The 26,881-nt window shown below is 34.3% G+C and overlaps 1 protein-coding gene across 5 annotated transcripts in view; it reads right to left on the bottom strand.

Annotated features, from left to right (window-relative positions):
* CNTN1 (contactin 1) overlaps positions 1-26,881 on the bottom strand; it is a 358,325-nt gene that overhangs the window by 59,168 nt on the left and 272,276 nt on the right. For 4 of the 5 annotated variants that reach the window (XM_036867147.1, XM_036867145.1, XM_036867146.1 and 1 more), the window contains 2 exons: positions 18,137-18,295; positions 7,051-7,200 (listed from right to left, as the gene is read on the bottom strand). In XM_036867147.1, coding sequence (XP_036723042.1) covers positions 7,051-7,200; positions 18,137-18,295 — 309 coding nt within the window. Of the gene's footprint in view, positions 1-7,050; positions 7,201-18,136; positions 18,296-26,099; positions 26,205-26,881 lie in introns of those variants that run through there. The other variant, XM_036867150.1, reaches the window with a different exon arrangement.

The following is a 26,881-nucleotide window of genomic DNA, read 5'->3' as shown; positions in this document are numbered from 1 at the left end:
ATAAATACTTCAAAACTTCCTCTATGTTAGCCACATAAATTCTTTGCTGAACTATGTACATTAATTGCACAGAAACAAACAAAATACAGGCTTTTCTTTACATCTATAAAACTATATGGTTTCCTTTCCTGATTAAGAAATTAATGTGAAGTTTGAGAGATTTTATTTTATTATTCTATTTTATTTTATTATTTTATTATTTATTATTAACTGTCACCACTTGAGTGTTAGAAATTAAATTGAGTGCATGGGGGTGTTAAAAGGTAATTTACTTGTAGCACTTTAGATGAAATACATATTGAAGGCTGGGACATTAAAATACTGCTGGAAACCCTTTAAGCCCCATAACTCATATTCTGAGGTTAAAATTTTACATGCTATACAGAAACAAAGAACATGTTGTCTTATAATCAATGAATTAATCAAATTTTGTGTTTAAGTACAAATATTGTGGGCACAGGCAAATAATTTCAAAAATAACTCTAGAATAATTTAATTTATTATATTGCAATTTGTTGAATCAAATATTGCCTCCATCAGGACAAGTATTATTTGCCAAAGCATTTCACTATAATCCTTTTAATTATAATCAATATTAACCTTTGTTATTTAGAACAGAGCTAAAAATAGAGTATGTTTATGTTAGAGTGAATATTTTTCCCATTTCATCACTTTTAGTTTCAGGTCTAACACACTTCAAATAAGTAATTCAAGATTATTTTGCTCTTCAAAGATCATCCATTGAGTTCACGATGCTGAAAATAAGATAAAACAAAAGCACAGAAATAAAGGTAGCTATATCTCTTAATAGAGTGTTTTATATCTTACTTGGAATAATAGAGTGTTTTATATTTTAATTTCCTTCTTTAAGCTTTGAACGTTCATTTGTAGCTTTAGCAGCTAAGGGACATTTTTTCACAAGTGGAATTGGCATATAACCTACATATTTGACATGAATCTGAGTACCTAACTACTCTGTATTTGTATTCAGCCCTGCAGAAACAGGAGGACTTGGCCAAATACTGATTCCTTTCAGGGAAGTAAATCACCCTGAGCACAAGGAAGTTTACTTAACTTTAGGCTCCAGGGCATCTGACAGTGAGCAAAATAGACTTTCTCTTAACAAAAAATTATTAAAAAGAATTTAAACAAATATTTAGGAAAAATACAAAATTCTTGAATTAACAATGAATAAACAATTAAAAATAGTGAGGCTTTTAAACTTGTCTTTTTGCCATGATTTCAGTCTAATAATGATTCCTTAATGATGTTTATAGGAAGGCTTTCATATTTCAGTTGTAGATCTAAAAAATATTTAAAAAGAAAATCAAGCCAATGTCATGATTATTCTTTCCTATGAAAAGAAACTGTTGCCAATTTTACTTGTAAATTTGAATGCTTAAATAATTTGCATATAAGTAACATTTGGGGCTTTGGCATTTTGTTTAACAATGTACAAACTGCCTTGTGACAAATCCTAAATTATAAAAATCATGGAGTATAGGAAGAAAAGCCCTTGATTTAAAATTATGGACTACTCAGTTTTTGTTAATTATTGCTTTCCATTTTTACAGAAATAAAGTTACCATGAATGTAGCTTCTCATTTCAATTTGCATCAGAATTTCACTGTGATTTAAAACAAATTTTTTAGTAAGAGATTCAAAATGGTATGTAAGTAATGCTCTAGGGTCTAGATAAACAAAGGGATTAAAGCCTTACATCTGCTTTTATTCTATCTATAAATATATTTTCTTTCTGAAGAGTCATTAATAAAATCAAATGAACTGTATAATATTTGGATATTCAAATGAGTTCTTCATAATTCTTATGATCTCCTGCTCTGATGGTGGACCAGATTGCTAACATTCTTTATGCATCTACCATGTTAAAGTGATGCTCTTCCCAGGTAAAAATTATATAGGGTCTGAAATAGTTCACAAAAACATTAATGTCTTTAGATCTTATCAGGCCAAAATTGTACTTTGCTTATTAATCTGGACTGTGTTCTCAAACAGGAAAGTTAAATGGGCGTAGCAGAGTAAATCCGTTAACTGCTCAATAGAATGATAGTCTAAAGACAAGTTATCTGGGGGAATGTTTAGATGGGCAGAAAAGAATGCTACAAACTGAAATAAGCATAATGCGTAGTAAATTTATTATAAAGAACCCAAACCGATTATGGATTTTTCACTTAAGTGAATGAATGAACACTTCCTAGTTTATCTCAGTGTATTAAAAACAAAAGCATCTAATGCATATGTTAACCTTGTTTCAAACAAAACAAATTATATTTGGTAATGTATTTTTCTAAATTTTAATATGCAAATATCACAGTAGCTTTGATCATTACTTTTCATTATCCTCTATTAACTTACAATTGCAAGAACCATCCTCTTTCCCTTCTTGTTCCTCTCTTTTCCTTCTATAGATAATTTTAAGCACCAATTATAGACACTGTGTTGTGTTAAGCACTAAAGTTAACAATATGAATAAAATCTGATTCCGGTCCTGAAGATGCTAATGTAGTAAAATTAAATATGTACAACTGGTTTTAGTTCAATGTGTTAAATATCCCCAATGTGTTAAAAATCCCTAGTAAAAGTTTGCTGGATGAATGGATGAATGAATGAATGAATAAAAAAGCTCAGCTTACTAAAAGACTCATCTAGAACTTAGAAATGATTTTTACATATCGTACCTAATTGGATACTCAGGTCAGCACTTTAAAATAAATATACAGAAAAGTAGCATTATTCTCTTTTTACAAAAAAGGCGAATGAGTCCCAAAAGTAGTTAGTTAACTAGCCCAGGTCACACTACTCACATGTAGAGAAGCTGCAACTTTAACTCAGGCCTCCTGATGGCTTAAAAATCTACACTCTTTGCTTCTTTAAAAAAAATAATAATTTTCTATTACATAACTAGTGACAGCTACTAACTTTACCATAGCACCTTACTAGCTATAAAACATGTTCTTAGCACCATCCGCCTCCTTTATCAAACATATCTAAAAAATAAAAAATAAAAATAAATGACAGAGCTGAATAGCTTCATTAGACATGAAATTAAAGCTCTCTACATAGTATGAAAGTGCTGATTACAGTGTTATGTTATTTTTTCTCTTTTCCTTCTTAGTTTGATCTGGCAAATAAATGGCAAAGTTGTCAAAACAAACGTGAATGTACCATTTTAGGGTATCGACTTACCAACTGCACGTGCAGAGCTATTAGCTATGGGGGTATATCTTACAATGACACATTACTTTGAAGGATGCTTCTGTTATCTCTTATTTACAGTCAAAATTAAATGGGTTACAATGATTACAAACACATCTTCTAATTCTTCATTTGGGGCCATCCATTTTATAATGCACTTGTCTGAAACCAAAGAGTATACCCAACTGTGCCTGGCAATCTTAAAATTAAGTAATTGGACAATTAAGGGCATATGCCTCACTAGATAATGTCCTGTCTTTCAATCAGTATAATGAGGCACAGGAGCAACCTTTCCATCAAATGGCAACCAGCCTTTATCCCACATAACATATGCTGGCATCTCTTAGAGAGTTGTTATAATGGTACATGACGAGACAAACATCCCCCTGTTTCAGAAAGTATTTTTATTTTTTTGTAAGGATAAAAAATGTAAATGTCCAATTTTATGAATATTCAATTTTTCAAAAACAGGATGAAATGAAAAACAGAAATTAAAGAGAAAGTCTGTTGGATTGTATTGTATTAAATATATAAATTATTCCTTTAAGATGATTAAAATTACATGAAATTATATGATCCTCTTTTATGTTAATAAAAATGCAAATATATTGCCAAAACAGGTGATCTATTAGACTAGACAATATTTTCTTATAAGCATATTAAAGCTTAAAATGAGCATTAATGGCATAATAAAAATTTTATTCAGCAAATATTATGCACTAGACAGCACTAACTTTGCTTTCCTTACATGTTTTTAATCATAAAAAAAATTCATAAGATAAATAATTTCCACTTAGAGGTGAGAAACCTGAGGCTCAGAGAGGTTAAGTAACATGCTTCTAATCACAGAGTTTTAAATGATGGAACCAGTATTCTACTAAAGGATCAGTGACTCAGAGCTTTAATACTGCATATTGCCCTCCTAGAAAATTATTTAGGAATGAAGCTTTTAGAATTGCAAAGCCCTGAATTTGAATCCTAGCTCTGCTTCACATTAACCAAGTGTAATCTTGACTTCTTTGTCTGTAAAATTAGGAACAATAATACCAGTTGCATAAAGTTATTGTGGGAATTAAGTGGAGCAATGCAAGTAGAGAGTTTAGCACTCTGCGATAACATACAGCAAGTGCATAAATGATAGTAGCCATAAAACTTGATTAATAAAGGATCCAAAAATATTTTCTTATGAAAGATTAACAAATGTATTAGAAGTTATAGGATTTATTTTTTCACAATTGAAAGGAAGGCATCATCTTGTTATATCACGATTGGGCCAAATCTTGCATTGTGAATAAGACCGTTATCACTTCATATGTTTGTTTTGTGTCTGAAGGCTTTTAAGAGAAGTTATTTTCCAAGTACACTAGAGAGAGAATTAATTCCTTAACAAAATACCATTTGAGCAAACATGTTAGAGGTCATGCTTAATGAAGGTGATGCCAAAAGTTGTTAGTTGAAAGTAACAACCTTACCAAAATTTTAGGTTTGATATCACTAAAACAAATTTTTCCCAGCATTTCTAAAGATAAGAAGACATTAAGGTTGGAAAGTCTTCAGAGTTACCTACAAACTACAGGTAGCAAGCACATCAAAAAGTATTCTTATCTTCTAAATATGATACTAAATATGTTATATTTATAGATTCACAGATGAAAGAATCAGATTGAATCTTTCTTTCTGAAACATGTTTTGCTGTTGTTGTTCTTAAAAACATATTTAATTTAATCAAATATACACTGAGATTAAAAAAAAAAATCCAAGTTATTATAATTCTGTCCAAATGATCAACTGAAGTATACTAAAGCAATCATTTTTGAAATAAATAATACATAATTTTTTGGTAACAGAGTTCCTACAATTTTTTGGTAACAGAGGGGAGGGTCTACTCCTATCATCAATGCCAGAGAAAGTATCTTCCCTCCCCATGAACAATGTTGTTTTTGGATCAGAATTAATTCATATTGTACTAGTCAACAGATCACAGAAAATTAATCAAGCTCAATGAGATAAAAAAGGCCTATATCTGAGATAAGCATGTTATAATTTTTAACTGAAATAAGTTTGCTTAGACCAACTTAATCATTTAATATTTTTGCAATTTTATTTTGAAAATGAATACTTGTTATATCAAAGCAAGTACATGATCTCTCAGCATGAATTATGTGGTTGAAACCACCAGTCAGATAATGTGCCAGTTCCTTTGTATTTTTGTTTTTCAAGAAAGGGCAACTGTGTTCAGTCCATCACACAGAAACTTCTATTACAAACATAGGAGGCTCTAAGGAATAATCAAAACCAAACAAACACAAGGATCCTGGTTATGTGGTATCTGTGTTCTCTAAAGCTGCAACATATATTACCTCCATATCCTAATGAGATTTCTATGAGGCAGAGAAAAAGGAACAATTGTTTTCGTTTCACAGGTGGATATACTAAAACAAAAAATGGTGTTTAAGTCATATCTAGCTCTGTAACTGAGAATGAAATATGAGCTTCTACTAGAACGTAAATAAATGTTCATATAAATGGCTGTGTGTTTAGGAGTCCTGCTTGGGAAAACACCTTTAAGAGAGAAAGTTGAAGGTATCAGGTCTGTGTTTGAATTCTGAATCTTGCAAGTAGTTATATTAACCTAGGTAAACTGTTTAGTGTTTCTGAGTCTACTGCCTATTAATGAGCATTAGATTGTAATACCTACCTCAAAATATTATTGTGAGGATTAACTGAAATGTATCTGAAAATGCTCAGCACAGATCAGTATTTTAGTGTTTCTGTTCTTCCTTTATTACAGAATCATCAGTTTTATCTGATAAATTACATGAAACTTTAAGAGATCGTTTATTGATGGCAGTCTCTCTGAATAACTTGGCTTTAAAAACTAAAGACAGTACAATTCATAATTCTATTTAGAAGTTAGGCCAAAAAATTGACTTAGCCAGAAATGTGGATAAGTGATATTAAGATATCACAGCAGAATTTTAATGGCATTCTGTCATCCATTTAAAATATTTTCCCCCAAATAAAGCACTGAAGTTTGGCAAGGCACAGTAAAAATAAACTCAGAGAGTCTACAAAACATTTTCTTTTTCATAGACAGGGAATAATAAAGAAGAATTATTATTAGAATCAGAACAATATTTTTGCCTAGAAATTCAAGGGAGAAGGAAAACAGAGTGGGGTATTTCTTGTATAAAAGGCTATTAAAATGGAGTTGGTATTCAGCATAAAAATGTGAACCTAAATTGGAAGAATAGCCATGGTTGAGCTGTGATAAAAGAGCACATTTAGAGTGACATCTAATATTAAAAGAACACATTATAGCTATTTCTGATATGCTCTGACTCCCCAGGTGGTATAGATCCAAGAGACCCCATCACATTCCCTCCTTGCCAGGCTCACCCTACTCTCCTGCCCATACCCTCCATCCACGTGGCTGTTTGGTTATCCATGTCTTTGAGAGATACAACAAACTGTGAGCCTTCTAAATCATGCAATCTGCTTAACCATGACTCTGCCCGGTTAAGATTCACAATTTACATTAAAGTTTATATTCTAAACACCAACTTCATTTAAGTGGTGTTCAGTGGATCATATAGTTGCCTCCATTTACCTCTTTTCCATTAATTATGTAAGAATATTCTAAAGCTTTATATTTTCTCTTTTGGTTTTTGACTGTCTTGACACAGAATGCACACACCTGTGTGAGATACATATACACACATTTTTTAGATAAATTACTTACCTCAGAGCATTATTTCCAAATACATTCAATTATATGCTAAAGTATGACTGAATTTATAAACTTTTAAATTTTAAAAAGTTTCTTCTACATACCAGCACCATCTGTTTTAATTTTGCTTGATGGTATACTGGGCTCTCCTATACCCAATGTATTGGTTGCTAGCACACGAAATTCGTATTCCATCCATGGGATTAAATCCACTGCTCTTGCTGCCTCCATATTTCCTTCAATAATCGGGGGATCTAAATAAAATAAATATTAAATAGAGAATATTAGTTGAGTAGCATCATTCTTATAATTCTCTATTTTTATTTTACTGTTTTGAGAAAATGGCACATGTTCCACTGAGTTGAAATAAAAATAAAAAGTAGGAATGACAAAATGTTAAGTTCAAGGGAGTAAGAGGAGAGGCCCTTAATAGATAACACGTTAGAAAGAGAGATATGCACATGTATGATTTATTTATTAAGTATAGGGTGGGAGCACTGAGATTCTGCATTTCTAACCGGCTCCCAGCTCTTGCTTCTGCTGCTAGTACACTGGCTACAACCTGAACAGCGAGGGGCTGAATTCTGAAGACAGAATCCAGAAAGATTTCTTGAGGCAAAGGTACAACTTGTGCAGTTAAAATTTTTATGGACTGCCACTGATGTAGTGTATGGGTAGTGAATGGTTTATTACTAAGGTACCTATATGTTTATACTCTTTTGTAGTTAGATTTTTAGATCTATACCCAAATCATTTGGGGCACTGATAATAAAGGTTATAATAAACCATTCAGATTTATTAAGTATTTCTCAGAATTTATGCTACTAGATACTAACAGGAAAATTATAACTTAGGGGTAAGATATGTTCAAGATTGCTTATTTAATTGAGGTATGATAAAACATGCAACCAAGGCAGGACTATACATTATTTTAAGCTCTCCTAAAATATTCTCACATGTGTTTTTAATAATTAACCTACACATACATATGCATGTAAATACCTGTACATCACTTATTGGAAAATGTGTTCCCTTAGGCTTATATATGACTCGTTATCTTATTACTTAAGGAATTTTTATCTGGCACTGCAGACCATGAATAGATAGCTTTTTAAGATGTTGTACCCATCGTCACAATAAATGTTAAGCATCCCAGTGTCCAGTTTCTACTTTTAGACAAATTCTTAATGGCTCAGACTATCCCATGCCTCACACTGTCATGTGTGGCACGTGTGGCATAACTCTCCTAGACACTAATTTTGCCATCCAGTCTCTTATTTTGTTAAGAATTTGTTTTATACATTTGACATATATTTTTGACTTTCTGATTAAAAGTTTGGCTTTCCTTCTCCTCTGTTTTAATTCTGCCTCTTTATCTCCTGTTTTCTCTACCCCTTCCTCACACCAAATTGGGATTTGTTTGTCTTACTTCATATACATAGGAAGTTATTTTAGGTAATTGGAAGAGGGAAGATGAAGTTTTGATTTGCGAAGAACTCTTCACGGAGAAAAGGAAAACACAGAACTGGTTGTATGACACTGGGTAGAGTGGCCCCCTTCTTCATTAGATACTTTTTTATGATTTTGAGCCTCCTATAGAAGGAGCCATTGTAGTGGCTTGAATGATGACTCCCCCCACAAAAGATATGTCTTTGTCCAAATCACCAGAACCTATGAATGTGACCTTATTTGGAAAAAGGATCTTGTAGACCATTTTAATTTTAAGACAAATTAAGTTAAGAATCTTTGGATAAGGTATCCTGGATTATCTAGATAGGCCCTAAATCCAAGGACAAGTGTCCTTATAAAAGAAACACAGCAAAGAGACATATAGGAGAGTGAAATGTGACCACAAAGGCAGAAATTGAAGTGATGCAGCCACAAGCCAAGGAGTATTTGGAGCCTCTGGAAGCTAGAAGAGGCAAGGAATGGGTTGTTCCCTGGGATCCTTGGAGAAGGTGCAGCCCTGTCAGCACCTTAGTTTTGTACTTCTGTTGTTTCAAATCATCAGATCTGTGGTAATGTGTTATGACAGACATAGGGAATTAATACACAGGTTTAGAGGCTGAAGCTGATGGAAATGTTTGTGAGTTTGTGAGTCTGGGGAGTCTAAGTAAAAAAGTATAATAAAAGGGTCAAGGAGGCAGTCTGGTCCTCGCTCCTGCTTCTTATGCTGCAAAACCCTAGCACCATTTAAATGCTTGAAGAATGGAAATGAGGGAACCATTCTAAAAGGTCCCTCTTGGCAAGGGCATGGTGTTCTCACGATGGTAAAGGCTACCCTGGCGCTTTTCCAAGCAGCTGGGCAGTCAACAGGTAGGGGCAGGTGAAGGCTGGGTCAGAACAGGAAGAGCCAGATGGATGTGCAGTGAAAACTGCAGCTGATAGACTGATTCTGAGCATGTATGAGGATCCAGTATGAAAATATCTCCAAACAAATGGAAGATCAGGAATATGTTCAAAGAGTAGAAATTCATACTTTACTACAGAAAACATTTGGAAGAATGGTGAGAGATAAAGAAAGAAAAGTCAACTGGAGTCATTTTAGGGTAGGTTTTAGATTCCAGATGTGGAGTAAGGCCTGTGACTAAATGAAGTCTGAGATGAAGAAAGGAAGAAGAATAAGCAGAAAGCCTTGGAGTTAGAACCATGAGAAGACAGACCTCATTGAGAAACCCTTGACCCAGTGACGCAAACAACTTTCAAAAGGGGAAGCTGGAAGTTGATGTTAGGAAGATGGACTTCCAGAATGTACCTTCTGAATGATTAAGGAAGGAATTTGATATCTATAAGTTTTTGTTTTTTTTAAAAAAAATATTTATTTATTTATTTAATTTATGGCTATGTTGGGTGTTTGTTTCTGTGCGAGGGCTTTCTCTAGTTGTGGCAAGTGGGGGCCACTCCTCATCACGGTGTGCGGGCCTCTCACTATCGCGGCATCTCCCGCTGCGGAGCACAAGTTCCAGATGCGCAGGCCCAGCAATGGTAGCCCACGGGCCCAGCTACTCCATGGCATGCGGGATCCTCCCAGACCAGGGCTCGAACCCGTGTCCCCTGCATTGGCAGGCAGACTCTCAACCACTGCGCCACCAGGGAAGCCCCGATATCTATAAGTTAATAATATATTCTACAAGGATAGCTAACAGTTGTGAACACTTCTCTTTTTAGAACAAAACCAATTATGATCATTCTTGTTAATACACATTAACATCAGTACTTATGAGAAGATAAGTATCTAAAACAAATAAGTTTTTGGCATATCTTTATAATACCCCCTCTATAAAACCATTTATATAAGTAGTAGGGCTAACTTAGCAAAAAATGACTAATGCCAATCATTTTAGAAAAATATATTTAGAATTAAAAATGGTTCTGTATCTGGCCTGCTTTCCTTCCCCAGAGGGGGACAGGACTTTGGACGCATACCACATCATAAGAACAGGGTTTAAAAGTTTGCTTTCTTACTTTTTTCCAGTCCAATCTTGAGCTCGGTAGACCATATCACCACTTTACAACTTGAACTTCAAGACCGGCTATGTCCATACCAGGACACACCTATAACATGTCTCTATGTCCCCCCTTGTTTGTTCCTGGTTATTATTTATGGACATACATATGTTTCTTTTACTTCTTATTCATGTTTGGGAACCACTCAGTGCCTGGTACACCTAGAATGATGTTTTGTAAGTAGAAGTACTTAATAAATATTTGTAAAAATTAAAAATAAACTACAAATACAAAAGTTGTGCTTATTTAGAGTCAACAATGTCTTAATGCAAGAAGCACAACCGTGTGTATAACTTTATTGTCTCCTTCAACCCTGAATCAGGCAGGCAACTGGTAGAAGAAAAGAGGGCACTCTGTTACCTTGTCCCACCACAAAATATCCACGCTCTATGGCTCTTATGCCTGTATTTAGCTCATAAATCATCCTGCCTTGTCTAAAGCAGAGGGTAGACCTCGTCTCCATCCTCTTAAGCTCTCTCCCACCCTCTTTAACTCTGAGTTGATCCTTTTCAATTTCTCTCCTCCACTGCTACTGTGTTTTACCTCTAGTACACATTTTTATGTATTTTATTCTGAGCCCTAAATGTCCCTATAAAAGGATTTGTACCTCTCCAACCCCTTCAGCCCTGGTAGGAACTAGTGGATGTATTTCATTTTTCCAAAACCACCCACACAGATAGGTTGGAAGCAAAGGTCATCTTTGCTTTGGAGAGAGATTCTTGCCCCAAGCCAAATGCACAATAATCAGGAGCAGAGGGACTTTGTGTTCCCTCTCTTCAGCCAAGTTCCTTGCAACCTGTTTGCTATTCCTGGAGTCAGAAAGAGAGGAGAGTACTTGGCAAAGTAGAGGCAAGTACCACGAATCAGGACTGTGGTCTCAAGTTCCTGAGTTTTAACTGGGTCATTTCTGAGTCAGGCCACTTTTTACAGACAATCTCAGTTTTGGAAATCAGATTTTAACTGTATAAAGGCTGTCAGAGGCTTCTTTCTATAAAAAACTAAAATGTTGTATATTAACCTGGTAGGTATTTAAATCTTGGTTTTACTTCTAAGTGTAAATTTCAAGCAAAGGGATACAGAATAAGAGACATACTTCTTACTTTAATATTCAGGTCAAAAGACCCCCTTTAGAAGGTTTTATTTTGATAACCAGCCATGAGCACTAATCTACAGATCTATTTTCAAATACCTTTAGTCCATAAGGCTCAGAATAAAAAATATTTTGAGTATTCTTTGGAGGAAAAGAGAAGCAAGCCTCATGGGTATCCCAAGGCCAATAGTCACAATTGCCTGGCAACCATGCTTTGGGGTGCTCTGCCTTCAGACCACAACAACTAGTTCCCTGAGCAGCTTCAGAACTAGGCAGAATGACCTCCAGACTAAAAAGCAGATGTTTCAAAAATAACTCCAGGTAATATAATCACACCTGTTCTAGGTTCTTGGAAGTTGCCATAGTGAGTTCTGTTATTTCCTCTGGGTTTAAATACAGTTTGACTCCTTAGGATCCTCCATCTCAATCTAAAACCCAAGTATTTGAAACTACCCAGAAAGAATTATCCACTTGGGGATCTAGCTGAAAAAGCTGGTCCATTGTTTCAGAATGAAAATGGACAATTAAAGGCCTCTCTCTGGCTCTGACACAACTACTCAGTGTGATGTTACAGGCTCTAGACCCAACCTGTAGATCATCTGGCAGGACTCAGAGAAGAGCCAGAGTTATGACAATGTTCCTTGCAGAGAAAGAGAATCGGATTGTTCTCTGAATTCCCAGAAAGTGTGATTCATTGATTCTTCTCTATGGGAGGTCTGCATGCTGCCTCATAAAAACCCAGAAGTTTATCTTTGAAATAAGAGCAACAAAAGTGAAGCTATGGAAAGGCAAAAAATAAAACAGTAAATTCTAAAATGTAAATCTCCTACAAGGAGCCTAATGTTTTTTCATTATTTTAACCTATCAATTTGACAAAGATTTAAAAAGAAAATACTAAGTAAAAGTATGGTGGAAGAAACGCTTATATACTGTTGATTGGAATAAAACTTATTCCACCTTTCTATGGTGTAATTTTGTAGTAAGCTCATGGGCTTAAGCATGCTTACACTAAATAATTTAACTCACAAATGTCTATTCTGAGGAATTAATCTAAAATTCAGAGGAACATTTATGTGCCGTGACGATAATTGCAGAGGATTGGTAACAATTAATTCTAGTGTTCCACAAGACAGAATTTTAAATATAAAGACACTTTTCTTCTCCTTTTTCAAGAACATATCTGAGGTTCTCTCAATTGCTCCTCATAGCACAGTTTCCAGGCCATTTTATTTTCTGGCCAACATTCCTTTTCCACACAAACACACACACACACATACCATCACCAACAATATTCTATAATTTTTCCTCTGAAAGTAGCAGCATAGAATCCAGCACACATTCTAAACGTGACCTGAGCATCTTGTAGAACACCTGGAATGGTATCAGGTTTCTGTTGTCCATCCCCAAAAAAGTTCCAGAGAAGTAATACTTACAATAGATTGTTTTAAAGATCTACAGTCTATTATTTCATCTCATTATTCTAAACTTAATCACTGGAATGTTGAAAGTTGGTATGTTTGAAAAATATTTATTGGACACCTTAACTAATTACCTGCATGAAACTGAATTTAATCCTATACCTTCTTTTTTCAGTGGACACTACAGTAAATAAGAACCATGTGGTTTTTATTTCTGCAGTGGTTGTAAATTTTTTTTTTTTCCACTTCCACTTAGAACACAGTCACAAGAACTTTACTGACCAACTAACAGGAAGAACATGCAAGATAATCTACAAAATAATAGTTTTTTCAGAGCCCAACGGAGAGCTGAGTTTGTGAAGAAATCTAATGAACTAAAGTCATCAGCAGCAGAGTCATGGGGAGAGGAGGATTTAGTCATAGACGTTCATAAGAAAAAGGCAGTTTAACTTTTCATAGATATTTAAAGATAAAGTGCAGGCTGGCATGGCTAATTTGAATCCCTGGGAGCCCCAAATCAAGGAGAGTCCTTACCTGTTGACTAACTCTTTGTGTAGGCTTTAACAGATGCATTCAAGAAAGTTTGGAAGCCGGACAAGAGTGCTGAGAGACCACCCTTAAAGGCACAGGCACCTCAGATCTGCTCAAATCTAAGAGCAGAGAAGGAAAATTGAGACCCTGCATGCACTCTGAGGCTTACACTGGATATAAGTGAGTGCCCATGTGTGGCTGGGTGAGTGGTAAGAGGGTAACAGAGATTTGCCTCCCATCTGAGGAGCAGGTGCTTTGGATCTGTGAAGTCTGAGGGAAGGATAGGAGAACTGAGAAAATTCTCCCCCACCGCCCCAGCACTCTGTTCTTTAGACTGATTATCAGACAACAGCTGTCTGGGGCAGGAGCAGGGGAGGAGCAAGAGCCCTCCCTGATGTCCAAGCTGGAGAAGAAAGCTGAAGTCTGATAGGAAGACTGGAAAACCTCCAGACATGCAATATGGTGGAAAGGTTGTGATCCTGTACTCAAAACACTTGAAGCCTGTATAGAACTGTATTTAACAGCAAAGCTCAGATCATCTCAATGACAGATTAGATTGACTCAACCCTTGAAAGAATGACATGAATTTTCCTGGGAAAAAAACATTTACTCAGCCTCTACTGTTCTTTTACACACAATGTTTGAAAATCAATCAACATACACACACACACACAGTGTCCACAATCTGTGGAACACATCAAACAATCTAACATGTATTTCACTAGAGACCAAGAAGAGCGAGAGTGGGACAGAGGAATATCTAAAGAGTTAATGTCTGAGAATTTCCAAAGCTGAAGGAAGATATCACCTCAAAGGTCTAAGATGCCAGTAAACTGCATCTGGATAAATATATTCTCATCAAGCTGAAAAGCAAATACAAAAAGAAATCTTGAGGGCTTCCCTGGTGGCGCAGTGGTTGAGAGTCTGCCTGCTACTGCAGGGGACACGGGTTCGAGCCCTGGCCTGGGAGGATCCCACATGCCGCGGAGCGGCTGGGCCCGTGAGCCACAACTACTGAGCCTGCGCGTCTGGAGCCTGTGCCCCGCAACGGGAGGGGCCGCGATAGTGAAAGGCCCGCGCACCGCGATGAAGAGCGGTCCCCGCACCGCGATGAAGAGTGGCCCCCACTTGCCGCAACTAGAGAAAGCCCTCGCACGAACCGAAGACCCAGCACAGCCAAAAATAAATATAAATAAATAAAAATAAAAGTAGCTATAAAAAAAAAAAAAAAAAGAAATCTTGAAAGCAGCTAGAGAATATGGACACACTAAATACAGGAATATAAGGTAAAAAGAATAGTTGACTTCTTGTCAGAAACAATGAAGGCAAAAAGACAAAGACACTTTATTAAGTGCTCAAAAAAAGCAGCTTAGAACATATATCCAAAAAAATCACTTAAATATTAAAAGAAAACTATTTGTTAGTGTAAAAAAAAGCTGAAGGTCTTTGACTCCAGCAACCTGAAGAGTTAGACATGTTAAAAGAAGTTCTTTACTTAGAAAAATTATAACAGATAGAAATCCAGTTCTACAGAAAGCAATGGAAAACCCAGAAATAGAAAATATATTGGTAAATATGAAGGACTTAGAAACAGCTGTCAACCAAGAAAATAAAACTACCTTTTAAAACTGAAAGCAAAATAAAGACATTCCCAGATAAACAGAAACAGAGAATTTGCTGGGAGCAGACCTGACTTACAAGAAATACTCCAAAAAGTTCTTCAGGCTGAAAGCAGTTGACCATTGACAGTAATTTGAAAAAACCATCCAAAAAAATAAGGAGCACTGGTAAAGGTAATTATGTAATTAGAAAAGTATAAATACATATTTCTTCTTTCTTCTCTTATCTGATTTAAAGTTCATTGTAGAGAATATCTATCTATCTATTTATCTATCTTTATCTATCTACTTATGCATCTACCCATACACATATACATATGTATAAATGTATATATACGGTGTGTGTATGTAATAAAATTGTGTTGTTGGGCTTACAGCATAGAGAAATGTAATATATTTGACATAACTTAAAGGGACAGGTAGAAGCGAAGTTGTATTACAGTAAGAAAATAACATCAGATGATAATTCAAATTGACAGGAACAAATGAGGAGGATCAGAAATGTTAAATATTTAATATGTTACTTAATATAACAAACTATAAATATATACTTGTTTTCCTTCTCTTAGCTTCTTTAAAAGACATTAAAATTATAGAAAGCAATAATTTCAGCAGAAGTTTATTGAATTTGCAACATACATAGGTGTATAATATATACAATATAGATGTATGAATAATAATCCATAGCACAAAAAAGGGGCAGAATGGAATAGTGCTAAGAGTAACGTTTCTATATCTCACTGATATTGTTGGTAAAAATATGAAGTTTATTGTGATAAATTCCATTATACCAGGTAAGCTCTAGAGTAATCATTAAGTTTTTATATTTAGAGAATTTCATTAAATTAGTTGAATTTTTACACTAGAAAATATTCACTTAATGCAAAAGAAAGCAATAAAGAAGAAATAAAAGGACATAAACAAATGAAACATTTAGAAAGCAAAAATACAGTGGCAGATATAAATTCAGCTACATCAATGATAATATTAAATATCAATGGATTAAAGAATCTAATCAAAAGGCAGAGATTGTCAGACTGGATAAAAAATAAGATCCAAATATATGCTGTCAACAGAAAATATACTTTAGATTCAAATATACAAATAGGTTGGCAATTGTAAAAGATATAACGTGCAAACAGGAACCGTAACAAATTGGAATGGCTATACTAATATTAGAAGCATCCTATTTAAATGCAACTCTTGCCTCCCCATCTCCCTTCTCTGTTGTTTTTCTGTATCACTAATCACCATGTGACTTATTATATATTTTAATTAGTTGTTTATTACCATCTCTCCTACTAGAATGTAAGCTCTTTGGAGGTAGGGTTGTGGCTTTTCTTTTGACTTTCTTTTTTCTCTCTGTTTTATTCACTGCTGGTCAACTATGTATCTAGGACAGGTTCAGGCACACAGTGGGAGCTCAATAAATATGTATGTAATGAATGAGCACTATGGGCTCTGATCTAGTTGCTAGGGATAGCACAGTGAATCAAACAAAAGTCTTCGCCCTCATGGAACTTAATTTATAGTGGAAAAAATTTTTTTAATGGGAAGCATATTTTAATTGAGCCATATGGTAAGCAAATGTGGTAAGCATGGTAAGCACTAATGGAGATAATTGCAATCATTATTCCTTTTTCAAAGCCAAAACAAATTTTAACCATATGCTTATTTATTTCATTTGCTCTCTAGTATCTATAATTAATGTAAATTTGGCTAGATATTTATTATTATCTATGGTTTTATCATTATCATCCATTTTCATTCTATTTAGAGAAGTAGAAACTGCTCATGCTTTATGTTTATCTAATATCTAAACGGTTTTTAAAATTGTTTTTCAAAAGGTCTGATTTTGCCAAGTATATTTACAGATAATTCTTACACTCACAAGCATAATGTAATAGAAATGTTTCACTTGTTTCTAATTCATTTGAACTTCATACACTTATGTGGAGAATTACTTAATGCTAAAATATATCCTAAACCCTTGTAACAGATTTCAAGTTTATATTTCATTTATTTCCCATGATAGGAAGAAATTATCAGAAAAAAAAGGTGAATCTAAATTAAAACTTCTCAGGGAGCAATACAAATAAATTCTGTTATGTTAAGATTAAAGTGAGCAGGTTTAAGATATGCTGGGATTAATTCTTTTTCATTTTTTAAAAAAGAGGAACATTCTATTCACTTTTGTCTTTTTTTCTCCCCTCTGGTGACAACTGAGGACATATTTCTATGCCTCTTCTTTATGCATGTAAAAGAAATTCTGACAACTGCAAGTTTGGTTAAAAATATTGTCAACAATGACAAAGATAAACAGGTTATTTTATCAAAACAATCCTCTATCTTCTTTCATGTTCTATGAGAAAATACACTGATGTGTGATATTTGAAGACTAGTGATGACAAATGGCAATGGTAATAACTTATACACAGGGAAAAGTACCCACTTGCTCTTAATTAGTTTTTGTCTGTTAGAAAATCTTAATATGAGAGAAAAAAAAAAGGTTGAGGTACTAAACTTCTTTAAAAACCTGTTTTTGAGGAAATTCAAGCCAGATAAGAACATATTCAGAAAGTAAAAAGTTATGGTGGTAAGATTTAGGTGCTTAATCTTTATGATCAATTGTGTCTTTTTTTAGAATGCAGAACTATAGTGCCTATATAATTGGATAAAAAGGGTCATAAATAATGTTATAGATGCCATTTGCCAAATCCACCTTCCTTATAATTTTTTCCTAATACATCTTAGACTTAACACATAGCTCAAATAAGAAACCCAGGAGACCTCTCTTTACTTCCCCATTATAGATTAAGACATACTGCTTCTTCCCCTATAACTTTAAAACATTTAGTTTGCTGTGGTTTTCTTTACTACTAAAACATTGGGATTGTTTGTTTTAAGAAAATTTTCAGGGTCGATGATAAAATTCTTAAAACATCCAGGTTTTTTTGTTTGTTTGTTTTTGATGAAAGAATTCATCTCAAAATATGAACAGATTAATCAAACAAATAAAACTCACCCGTCTTTGCATCTTTCCAGTCATCTGAAAGAATAGTCTTGGTCTGGATAGTGTATTTAGATATAGGACTATGATTGTCTGAACCGCGGCTCCAAGTAAGTCCCACAGAAGTGGCCCTAATGTCTTCTATTCGCAGACCACCTGGAGGGCCTGGAGGGCCTGGAAAGAAAATTTGAGTAATGAATCAATGAATCCCAGCTAGTGGATTAAGTGCACATTAGAATACAAAAATGCCCTCTTTGCAATTAATCTAAAGAACATTTACACGATGAAATCAGTGGTGTCACATTCCATCTAAACATAAACTATAAGAAGCAGTAATAATGGTATTTATGGTTTTTACTAAATGATTTCATGATGTCTCTTTTTATGAAAGGAGATAAATTCTGTCCTTTAAAAATGGCGTTATTATTATATCATACATACGATACTCTTTGACTCATAAAATGCAGTTGGCATCAAAGGAACCTGACATAACCGATTGTAGCATAGCGATAGTTAACGAATGTTTGCTGAATGCATGGATCAGAGCTGACAGCACAGTCCAGATACGAGGATAGTCAGTCGTATATTTCATTCTGTCTACCCAAAAGGAGGCAGGACATATAACTCTAAATGTTATAGACAATTTATGTTACTTGGAGTAGAAATTTCTGAGAATGATTGTATGTACCATTTTGGATAATACATTTCATGTTAGTTAAACTAATAGAAATAAATGATATTAAAAGAAATATATCTATTTATATAAAATGTAGAAAACAACTGTCAATTCAGGTATACGAGGAATGATCTGAAAACATCAAATAATATCCTGAAGAGTCTTAGGCCAGAAGAATTATTACTGCAGAACATAAAACAATGTTAAAAATAGGCTTTCAGAGATGCTTCATAATTCAGTATTAATATTATTCTCTAAACTGAGAACACCGTTCTGGGTGGTAGAGATGACAAGATAAATGAGACATAACTTTTAGGTTTTGAACAGCACTTTGTCTTGAAAAGGGTGAATTGGCCCGGTAAATAGATAACAGTAATAGACAGTAGTGAATGCCAGGATTATGGCATATATGGTATACAAGATACTTATACTTTGCATCATGATTTCTTCTTTGTAAAAATGTAAAAAAAAGTCCTTTAGGTAGTAATGTGGCATCTATCACTTACAATGCTAAAGAAGGCTCTCAGTTGCCAGAGAACTCCTAGAATAGACATTTCAGACAATGACATCACTTGTTTTCTTTGCACCAGAAAGGAGGCCATCCCCAACTGAATTAGGCATAGTGAATATAATAATCAACAACTTTGTTAAGCGGCAACTTTTGTTGTTGAAAAAGTATTAAATAAAACAAAGTTTTAATCTTTTAGCTGAAAATAAGTGCCTTCCTATTTAAATGTCAGATCAGATGCTTTGTCTACTTGGCCTTTTTTCTCCACATGGGCTTTGGTCTTTGAAAAGGTATAGACAACACCGCAAACCTTTACCAATTTCCTTGAGGTTGGTCCCAAGGAGGAAAACGTGTGTGTAGATCAACACAACTGCATTACTACTAATATTAAAATAACACAAGACACAGCCTATTGATGGTAGTAAATTTTATTTGGAATTATGTAACAAATTAATAAAGGTAAATAAATTTTTGTAAATGTATAATCTGTAATAGTATTCTTATACTTCCTGATGTTAATTAAAAGTAATAATAATACATCGTCCACAATTAATGAAAATAGCCACATAAATTATATAAAGCACATTTGATATTCAGAAAGAACACATTGTATTTTTCATATGTAAAAACCACATTGAAATACAATGCATATTCTTGATCAGAACCACGAAGTTCCTTATTTCACATGAAGTATCATTCCAAGTCATTTACTGAGTGGAATATTTCAGAGTATTAAAATTAAAAATTAGAAATGAAATGTAAAAAATATAAATTTTAAAAGGAAGAGAAAGTCTTATAGTGAAGGCATTCAGACACTTTTTCTGAGCATAAAATTATGGCATTCAGAAAATGTTAAAGGGAATTTAAGACAAAATTGCCAAAGGTTAGTCTTTTACCATTAAAGTGAAAATCATTTCCCTGCTATTATTCGCTGAAGTTCTTTGATGGCAAATGAATGACCTTCGCAAAGTCAGATTAAAGTCACGTACAATTAGTGTATCTGTTGGGACATTATATGCATGATAATTTATCCAGTCACCCATTCACTGAGGAACAATATTGTTGAGCAAAAGATTGTAATTATACTTATGCATTTTTTTCTCTGATATATGCCTGGCCTATAGTGAATTCTTAGTAAATATTTGGTGAAGACATAAATAAATTTAACACATTGACTTTCAGACAGTTCTGTAAACATAACAGTCATCCACAATACAATCTGTATTGAAGTACTGTATCATCATAAGAAGGTGAAATTGAGAAAACAAATGGAAAGGAGTTGGTTGATATTCCCAAAACCACCGTGTGGCAATGTTATTTGGTAATGGTTCACTTTGATATAAAGTAGATTTTTCCATCTAGTAATTAACTACAAATATCCCCCAGAAAATACCTGAGAGAAAATATACTATTAAATAGCAGAGATTTTAGAGTTAAAAAAGGTTTGACTTTAAATCCAGTGCCTTGATTTATCTTGGGCAAGTTTCTCAAATTTACTAAACTTTCATTTTCTCATCTATAAAATCAGAGTAATAAAAATTGACCAGATAGGATTGTTGTTAGGACTGAAATAAAATCTTTAAAGAATGTAGTGTTAGGCCTGGTCCACAGGAAGTCCTTAGTAAATTTTAGCTATTAATGTTATTACTGTTACACCTGTAAGAGCTTTCTGGGCATCTGAGCGATAGGACAGGAGTAATACTTGTTAATAATTAACAGGGATTTGTTTACCAGATTGTTCATTTATCACTTGTTTCCACTCAAAAGTAAGATGTTTCTAGTAAATTTGATGGAGGTAAGGAATGGCTGGGGATGTGAAGGCCCTCTAATGTGTACTAAGGAATCAAGATGCAGCAAAAATAGAATGGTTCTATGGAGACAAACTGGGCCAGCCTTGCACTGTCTCCCACAAGGAAGGTTTTCTAAGCAGTGTAGCTGACGTTACTTGTTCAGATTTTCTGTTCAGAATGGAGAAAAAAGTGTTGTGGTAGAAAATGAAATAATGCAGCCACTAGTTCCTCAGCACAAAGGCAGGCATTTAGGAACCGGCAGTCCTTCTGATTCTTTCTTCAGTGACAAAAAAGCAATACATAATTCTGACTGAGAGTTTGTTTGTTTCTTTTTTAAGCTCTCATCACTGTGCAAACACTTTCAAGAAATCTTTAAGGAAAGAATTGAAGCTAGGGAAAATGTAAGCGAATGGACAGCTAGATGCAGGTTATTTCACTATTACTCTATCGGTATACCTTTCCAGTTTCTTAGGTGTCCTCAGGCAGATAGCTAATGATTGCTAAGAACACTATTTATACCAAATTTAAATTATCATGAAACAGAGCAATTGGTCAGAGGGAAAGGACCTTTGGAATTTGACCTGTATTTTAAATGCCTGAGTATATTAGATGACAAATTATTTTATTCTTCCATTTATTTCTGTCTTTTGTTTTTATCATTAATGATCCATAGTGGGAATAAAAAAAGAAGGAACTGGAATATTTTTCTGACTAGCCCTGGCAAAGGCTTTTCATCAGTTCTTCTCACTATTAGTAAATACTAAGGGAGTTGGAAAGAGAAGAAAATGAGAAAAAGAGAAAAAGAGATAAGAAGGAGAGGATAAAAAGTTATTCCAAGTATGATTTTTGTTTTTAGTTTTTATGAATATGGTTTTATCTATACCACTTGCTTGTCGCTACATACCCCCCATGCCCTGGAGTTCTGAAATTCATTTTATTAAGCTTATATATCGTGTCCGTAAAACAGTGCTGCTATTTTTGTTTTCCGATTCTTCCAAATGCTGACAGATGTCATTAAGTGTGGACATCACTTACTGTGTTAGGCCCGTCCAGCTGACTAAATTCCTCCTTTATAAATTAACAGTACAGACTTCAGTGTTGATTCTTTGCATCTTCTTTTCCTTTTCAATATCACAGTGTTCAACCACTATCTTTCAGTACTTCTTCAGGTAGAGGCTGCCACTATGGACTGTTTTTCCTTTTTTATTTGCATTACCCTCTATCTTTCAATTCTTGTTTTTCCCCCATTATAACCTTTCTCTCTGGCTTTAAATATATCTCTCAGAGATTACTGACTGAGAAAGCTCCAAAAAACCTCACCTATGGGGGATAATTAGTAGTCTATCAAGATCCTTGTTAGTGTTATGTTTCTACATTGTGAGTTCTTCAAAATCAGGCAAAAGGAGTCTATAATTACTGAGGCTTTTTTCTGTCACTTTTTTTTACATAGTGGAGGACTTTGGAAATAGCCAGAATGGTCCTTTATCATCTGTGGTTCAATGCAGTTTCACTGGCCACATCCATATTCTCTTTTCCTAAATTTTTCTAGGTTCTCAATGTTTTTACTATTAAATCACTGACTACTGGCAAATATTGAAAACATTTGGCTATGTAATGTAGATCACACACACTTTAGAGATCACTGAAGCCAATACCTGTACATTTTACAAAAGGATGCTGAAGTTCAGAAAGGTTATTGCCAGAATCACACAGCTGGTCTGTGACAGAGTACAGAAAAAGACAAGAGACTGGCTTTCCTGGTACAACCCAGGCAAAGCGAGAAGAAGCCCGTTTGAAATTCAAATCACGCAGCCCAAACGTGTCTGTCCACAAAAAGCCTGCAGAGAACCACCTGATAACTGACACATTTATACCGTGGTTCTCTTGGATTTGTCTGCATTTTTTAAAAAGTATGAACTCATAAGAGCATAAAATGTTAGTGAATCCAAAAAAAGAAATTTATATTGTCTATTTTAATAAAAGTAATTTATTTTACTAAGTCCTTATTATATCTGAGTCATTGCTAAATCTTTTATAATTCTTACAAATAACCCTATGATGTAGGCACTATTATTTTCACTATTTTACAAATGAGGAAACCCAGACATGGACAGATTAAATAAAATAACCACAGTCATCCAGCTAGCAAACGGCAAAGCTAAGACTTGAACTCAACTGATTTGCCGGAGACTTTTCATTAACTATAGTAAAAACAATCATTTAAAAACAGCATTATCAGATTCAAATTCAAAAATCGTATTTACTGCTTTCCTTTAGAGACCTTTTTTGTTGGGGAGAATATGAATTACTTGGGCACTAGTGTATATTGTGGGAAAAATGACAAAAACTGTGATATATTGACTACAGCTCTTTAAATCTTTTGTGATCTGTTAATTCAGATAAGTGAAGGTAAAGATATCACCCATTTATAAATTCCTACTACATGCCCAGTTTTTTTATTATCATGAAGGGATTTGTTAAACTTTCCTGAATTTTACTAGTGTTTTTAGAAAAAAATACCTATGTGTGAACAAAATACAGATGTGATTTCCACTCAGTTTTCTTTCATATGTAAAGTGATTAGAAGGAAAAACGAACATAAATACAATTATTTCTCGATTCTGCTATTTCTTCTTTAGGAATGTAGTAACACTCAATGAAGTAGTTTTTAGACATTTGAGGAAAAATAGCAGGAAAATATTTTTCAAAATGATTATTCACACATTATAAGCTGACTATATTTTCTCAATCAATAACTGAGACTAATTTTCCCATAAGTCAAGTGGGATAGAAGATTTGAAACTGGGATCCTCCAGGATTAAACACGATGCATAGTAGCCATGACTATACCCCAGGCATCACTTGAGTCAGCGCCAATACTTAGGCAGTAACCCTAACGCACTCTCCCTCTGAAAGGCTGACCGGCTCTCTAAATAACTGTAGTTGGAACTGGACCCAAAAAAACTGCTGGTCCTTCTGGGACTCCACTCCACGTAGCACACATTTAATGCAAGCCTTGGCGCTAAGCAGGAAAGACATCTCAGTGTCATCCTATTTCCATTTGTAATTGCTCCGTAAGTAATTAAAAGCAAAGCACCACATACGAATATCCTCTGGTTCACTGTTTGTTTTTACCAAAAAAGCAAATATAATGAAAAGTTTAAATGTTAAAAAAACAAAAAACTTTCAGTACAAATTACCATCCCTTTTAAAATAAAATAATCTGAAAATAGCAATGCTGAAAGAACATCAGTTATATTAAGGCACATGGCTTCTTCTTTACCAAAATATGTCAGTTAGAGTCTCTTTATTACTACCTGCCCATTCTTGCGCTGAAAATTAGTTAAGACAACAGCTTTATTATAAGGTAATAAAACACAAATTTGTGTGCTCTTGTTAAAGCGTTAAGACTGTACTAAGATGAAGCTGAATATTAAACATCTCTACCATTTAATAGGAATATAGTAGTTTTTTAACCTCTAAAATTGGTATTTTAACCTCGTACATTGTTAAAAATGAACGTAGATCCCTATTAGAAATGAGAATGAGGATAAAGGAGCTAAATGAATCTATGTAATTCTAGTTGATATTGATGCAGTTTATCGAAACAAAAATATTCTCCTTTTCCTGTCACTTGCCATACTTGTCATGTGGTTTCCTTTCTAATTTTTATTCTTTCTTACCCAAACTATATTCCTATCTGATCTTGGTGGTATACTTTCAGTGATGGACTATGGACCACAATGCTGGTTCGTGCACATCTCCATGGCAATATTTATGGATACATGACAATCTTGAATTATTTTAAAATATCTTATTAAAATGACAGTTGCCCTAGATCTCCAGTCTAAATCCTAAGATGCTTCCTTCTGTGACAATAATTAACACTAGAAAATGAAAAATGGTGGAAATAAGTAACATTTTGAGCCAGAGACATGTATTCTTTTATGATGACTAATCAATTATTTTTTAACTACATACATATTTAGGGGTCATTACATATCTCTCAAAGCTTTCCTAAGAGCTCTTCCAACCACACATGGGAATTCTAGAGTTACTAAATGAGAAGTTCATATAATATCCCACCCTTAACCATAAACCTGTTTAAGAAGAACAAATTATTTCTTGTGAAGAAATAAGAATTTTAAGCATGTCTCTTTGACCAAAGGGGGGGAAATGAAAATATTTTCAAAAAATGAAATTTAAGCAGTTCCAGAAAGAATTATATACACTTCAATTTTAATCTGCCATTTCTGTTCATGTCCTTCCAAAAAGTCTTGACCTTCCTCTCAAAACAAAAGATCCAAGAAGGCTAATGCTAGGAGTTAACAGAATTAAATATGCATACGTGCTGTTAATGGCTTAGTCATCTTCACTTAAATCTTGCTACTGAGATGACAGTTTTCTCCACATGCTGACCAGTTTCACTTCCCAGTCCCAGGAATTGTTCCAAAAACCTTACAGAGCCATGGGCAGTCTTCAGTTGTTTATTGCTGCTTTTCATCTTTTCTTGCCAAAGAATATATATGGCACCAGGATACAAAAGGCCACTGGAATAATACCCCTTAGCTTACATCCTAATTAAGATGACTCATTAGTGAATTTGACAACAACAGTGTTCATTACCTGCTTGGGTAAATCAAACAGTCCATTCAGTGGCAACACTCCTGTATTATAATTCACCAGTTCTTCATTTTTTTTTTCAGATAATGAGCTAATTTCTGAGATATGTAATTTCAAAGAAAAACAGGACATGAAAACACGAAAATTTTACTTGGCCATTATATGATGTACTGGGTTAGTTCAGTAGGCATTTTTCAGATATTAATGAAGCTATACAATTATATTTTTAAATATCATTCTGCTCAAAGTATGTTTAGATGTTCAAAAGGGAAAAAAATCCTCTAAGAACTAGATTTTGGCAGGGGAAACTGCAGAAGCTACATGATTGAGTTAATTAGTAAAATCTAGTATAATATGTTAAAAAAAAAAAAAAAAAGGTTTTCCCACAAAGAGTGAGTGTCAACGATCACCAGGTTGGAGGCAGGCTTGCACAGACGGGGAGAAAAGGATCCGCCATGTTTTTCTCTCCATCTTTTCTGTTTTTACCTGCAAGAGGAAAGATCAAGGCTGAAGGGCAAGTGTGGATGCCCATTTAGGAGCAGGAAGCCATATACTTCAGGAATTTGCCAAGTATCCTTAATGGGTAAGTTGAAATAACGAACAAAGAAAAACATCTTCTAAACACTGTAGATGGGAGTCCAAAAAGGAGAAGGCTGAAGTGACAAACTTTGGCCCAATCAAACCTGTTTCCCTCAGAAATAGTGACTGACTTTGTAAAGAACAAGAGCTGTAACTGGATCCCTTCCTCCCCTTTAAAAAAAACTCAAATTCCTAGAGCCTTTGTAATTCCACTCCACATAGTACAAGTCTACCTACCCAAACATATGCTCATGCCTTCAAGGCTTCTAAGTAAGAAAAAAATCCTGAGGATAAATTTAAGCAGAGATTTATGAAATTTAATCAGAGGTTGGGGCTGGAAGTCATGGGAACCTGTGTCTTGATTAATATTATATTTATTGTTTATGTCTATATAGACGTTAATAGCAAAAGGAAGGGAAGTAAAAGAAAATGTTTATAGAAAGTCAACATGGGCAACGTGTGAACTGGAGTTGTTATTATTCTCTCTCATAAATATGGACTCTGAGGCTTATGATGATTAACTGACTGACCTAAGACCACAGGTTATTCAGCAGGTGAAGTGCGTTTCTAATCTATGTTTGCCT

Source organism: Balaenoptera musculus, chromosome 10 (assembly GCF_009873245.2).
Source record: "Balaenoptera musculus isolate JJ_BM4_2016_0621 chromosome 10, mBalMus1.pri.v3, whole genome shotgun sequence".
Taxonomy (NCBI): Eukaryota; Metazoa; Chordata; class Mammalia; order Artiodactyla; family Balaenopteridae; genus Balaenoptera; species Balaenoptera musculus.
Note: the sequence above shows the minus strand (reverse complement) of the source record. Positions and strands in the feature narration are given on the sequence as shown.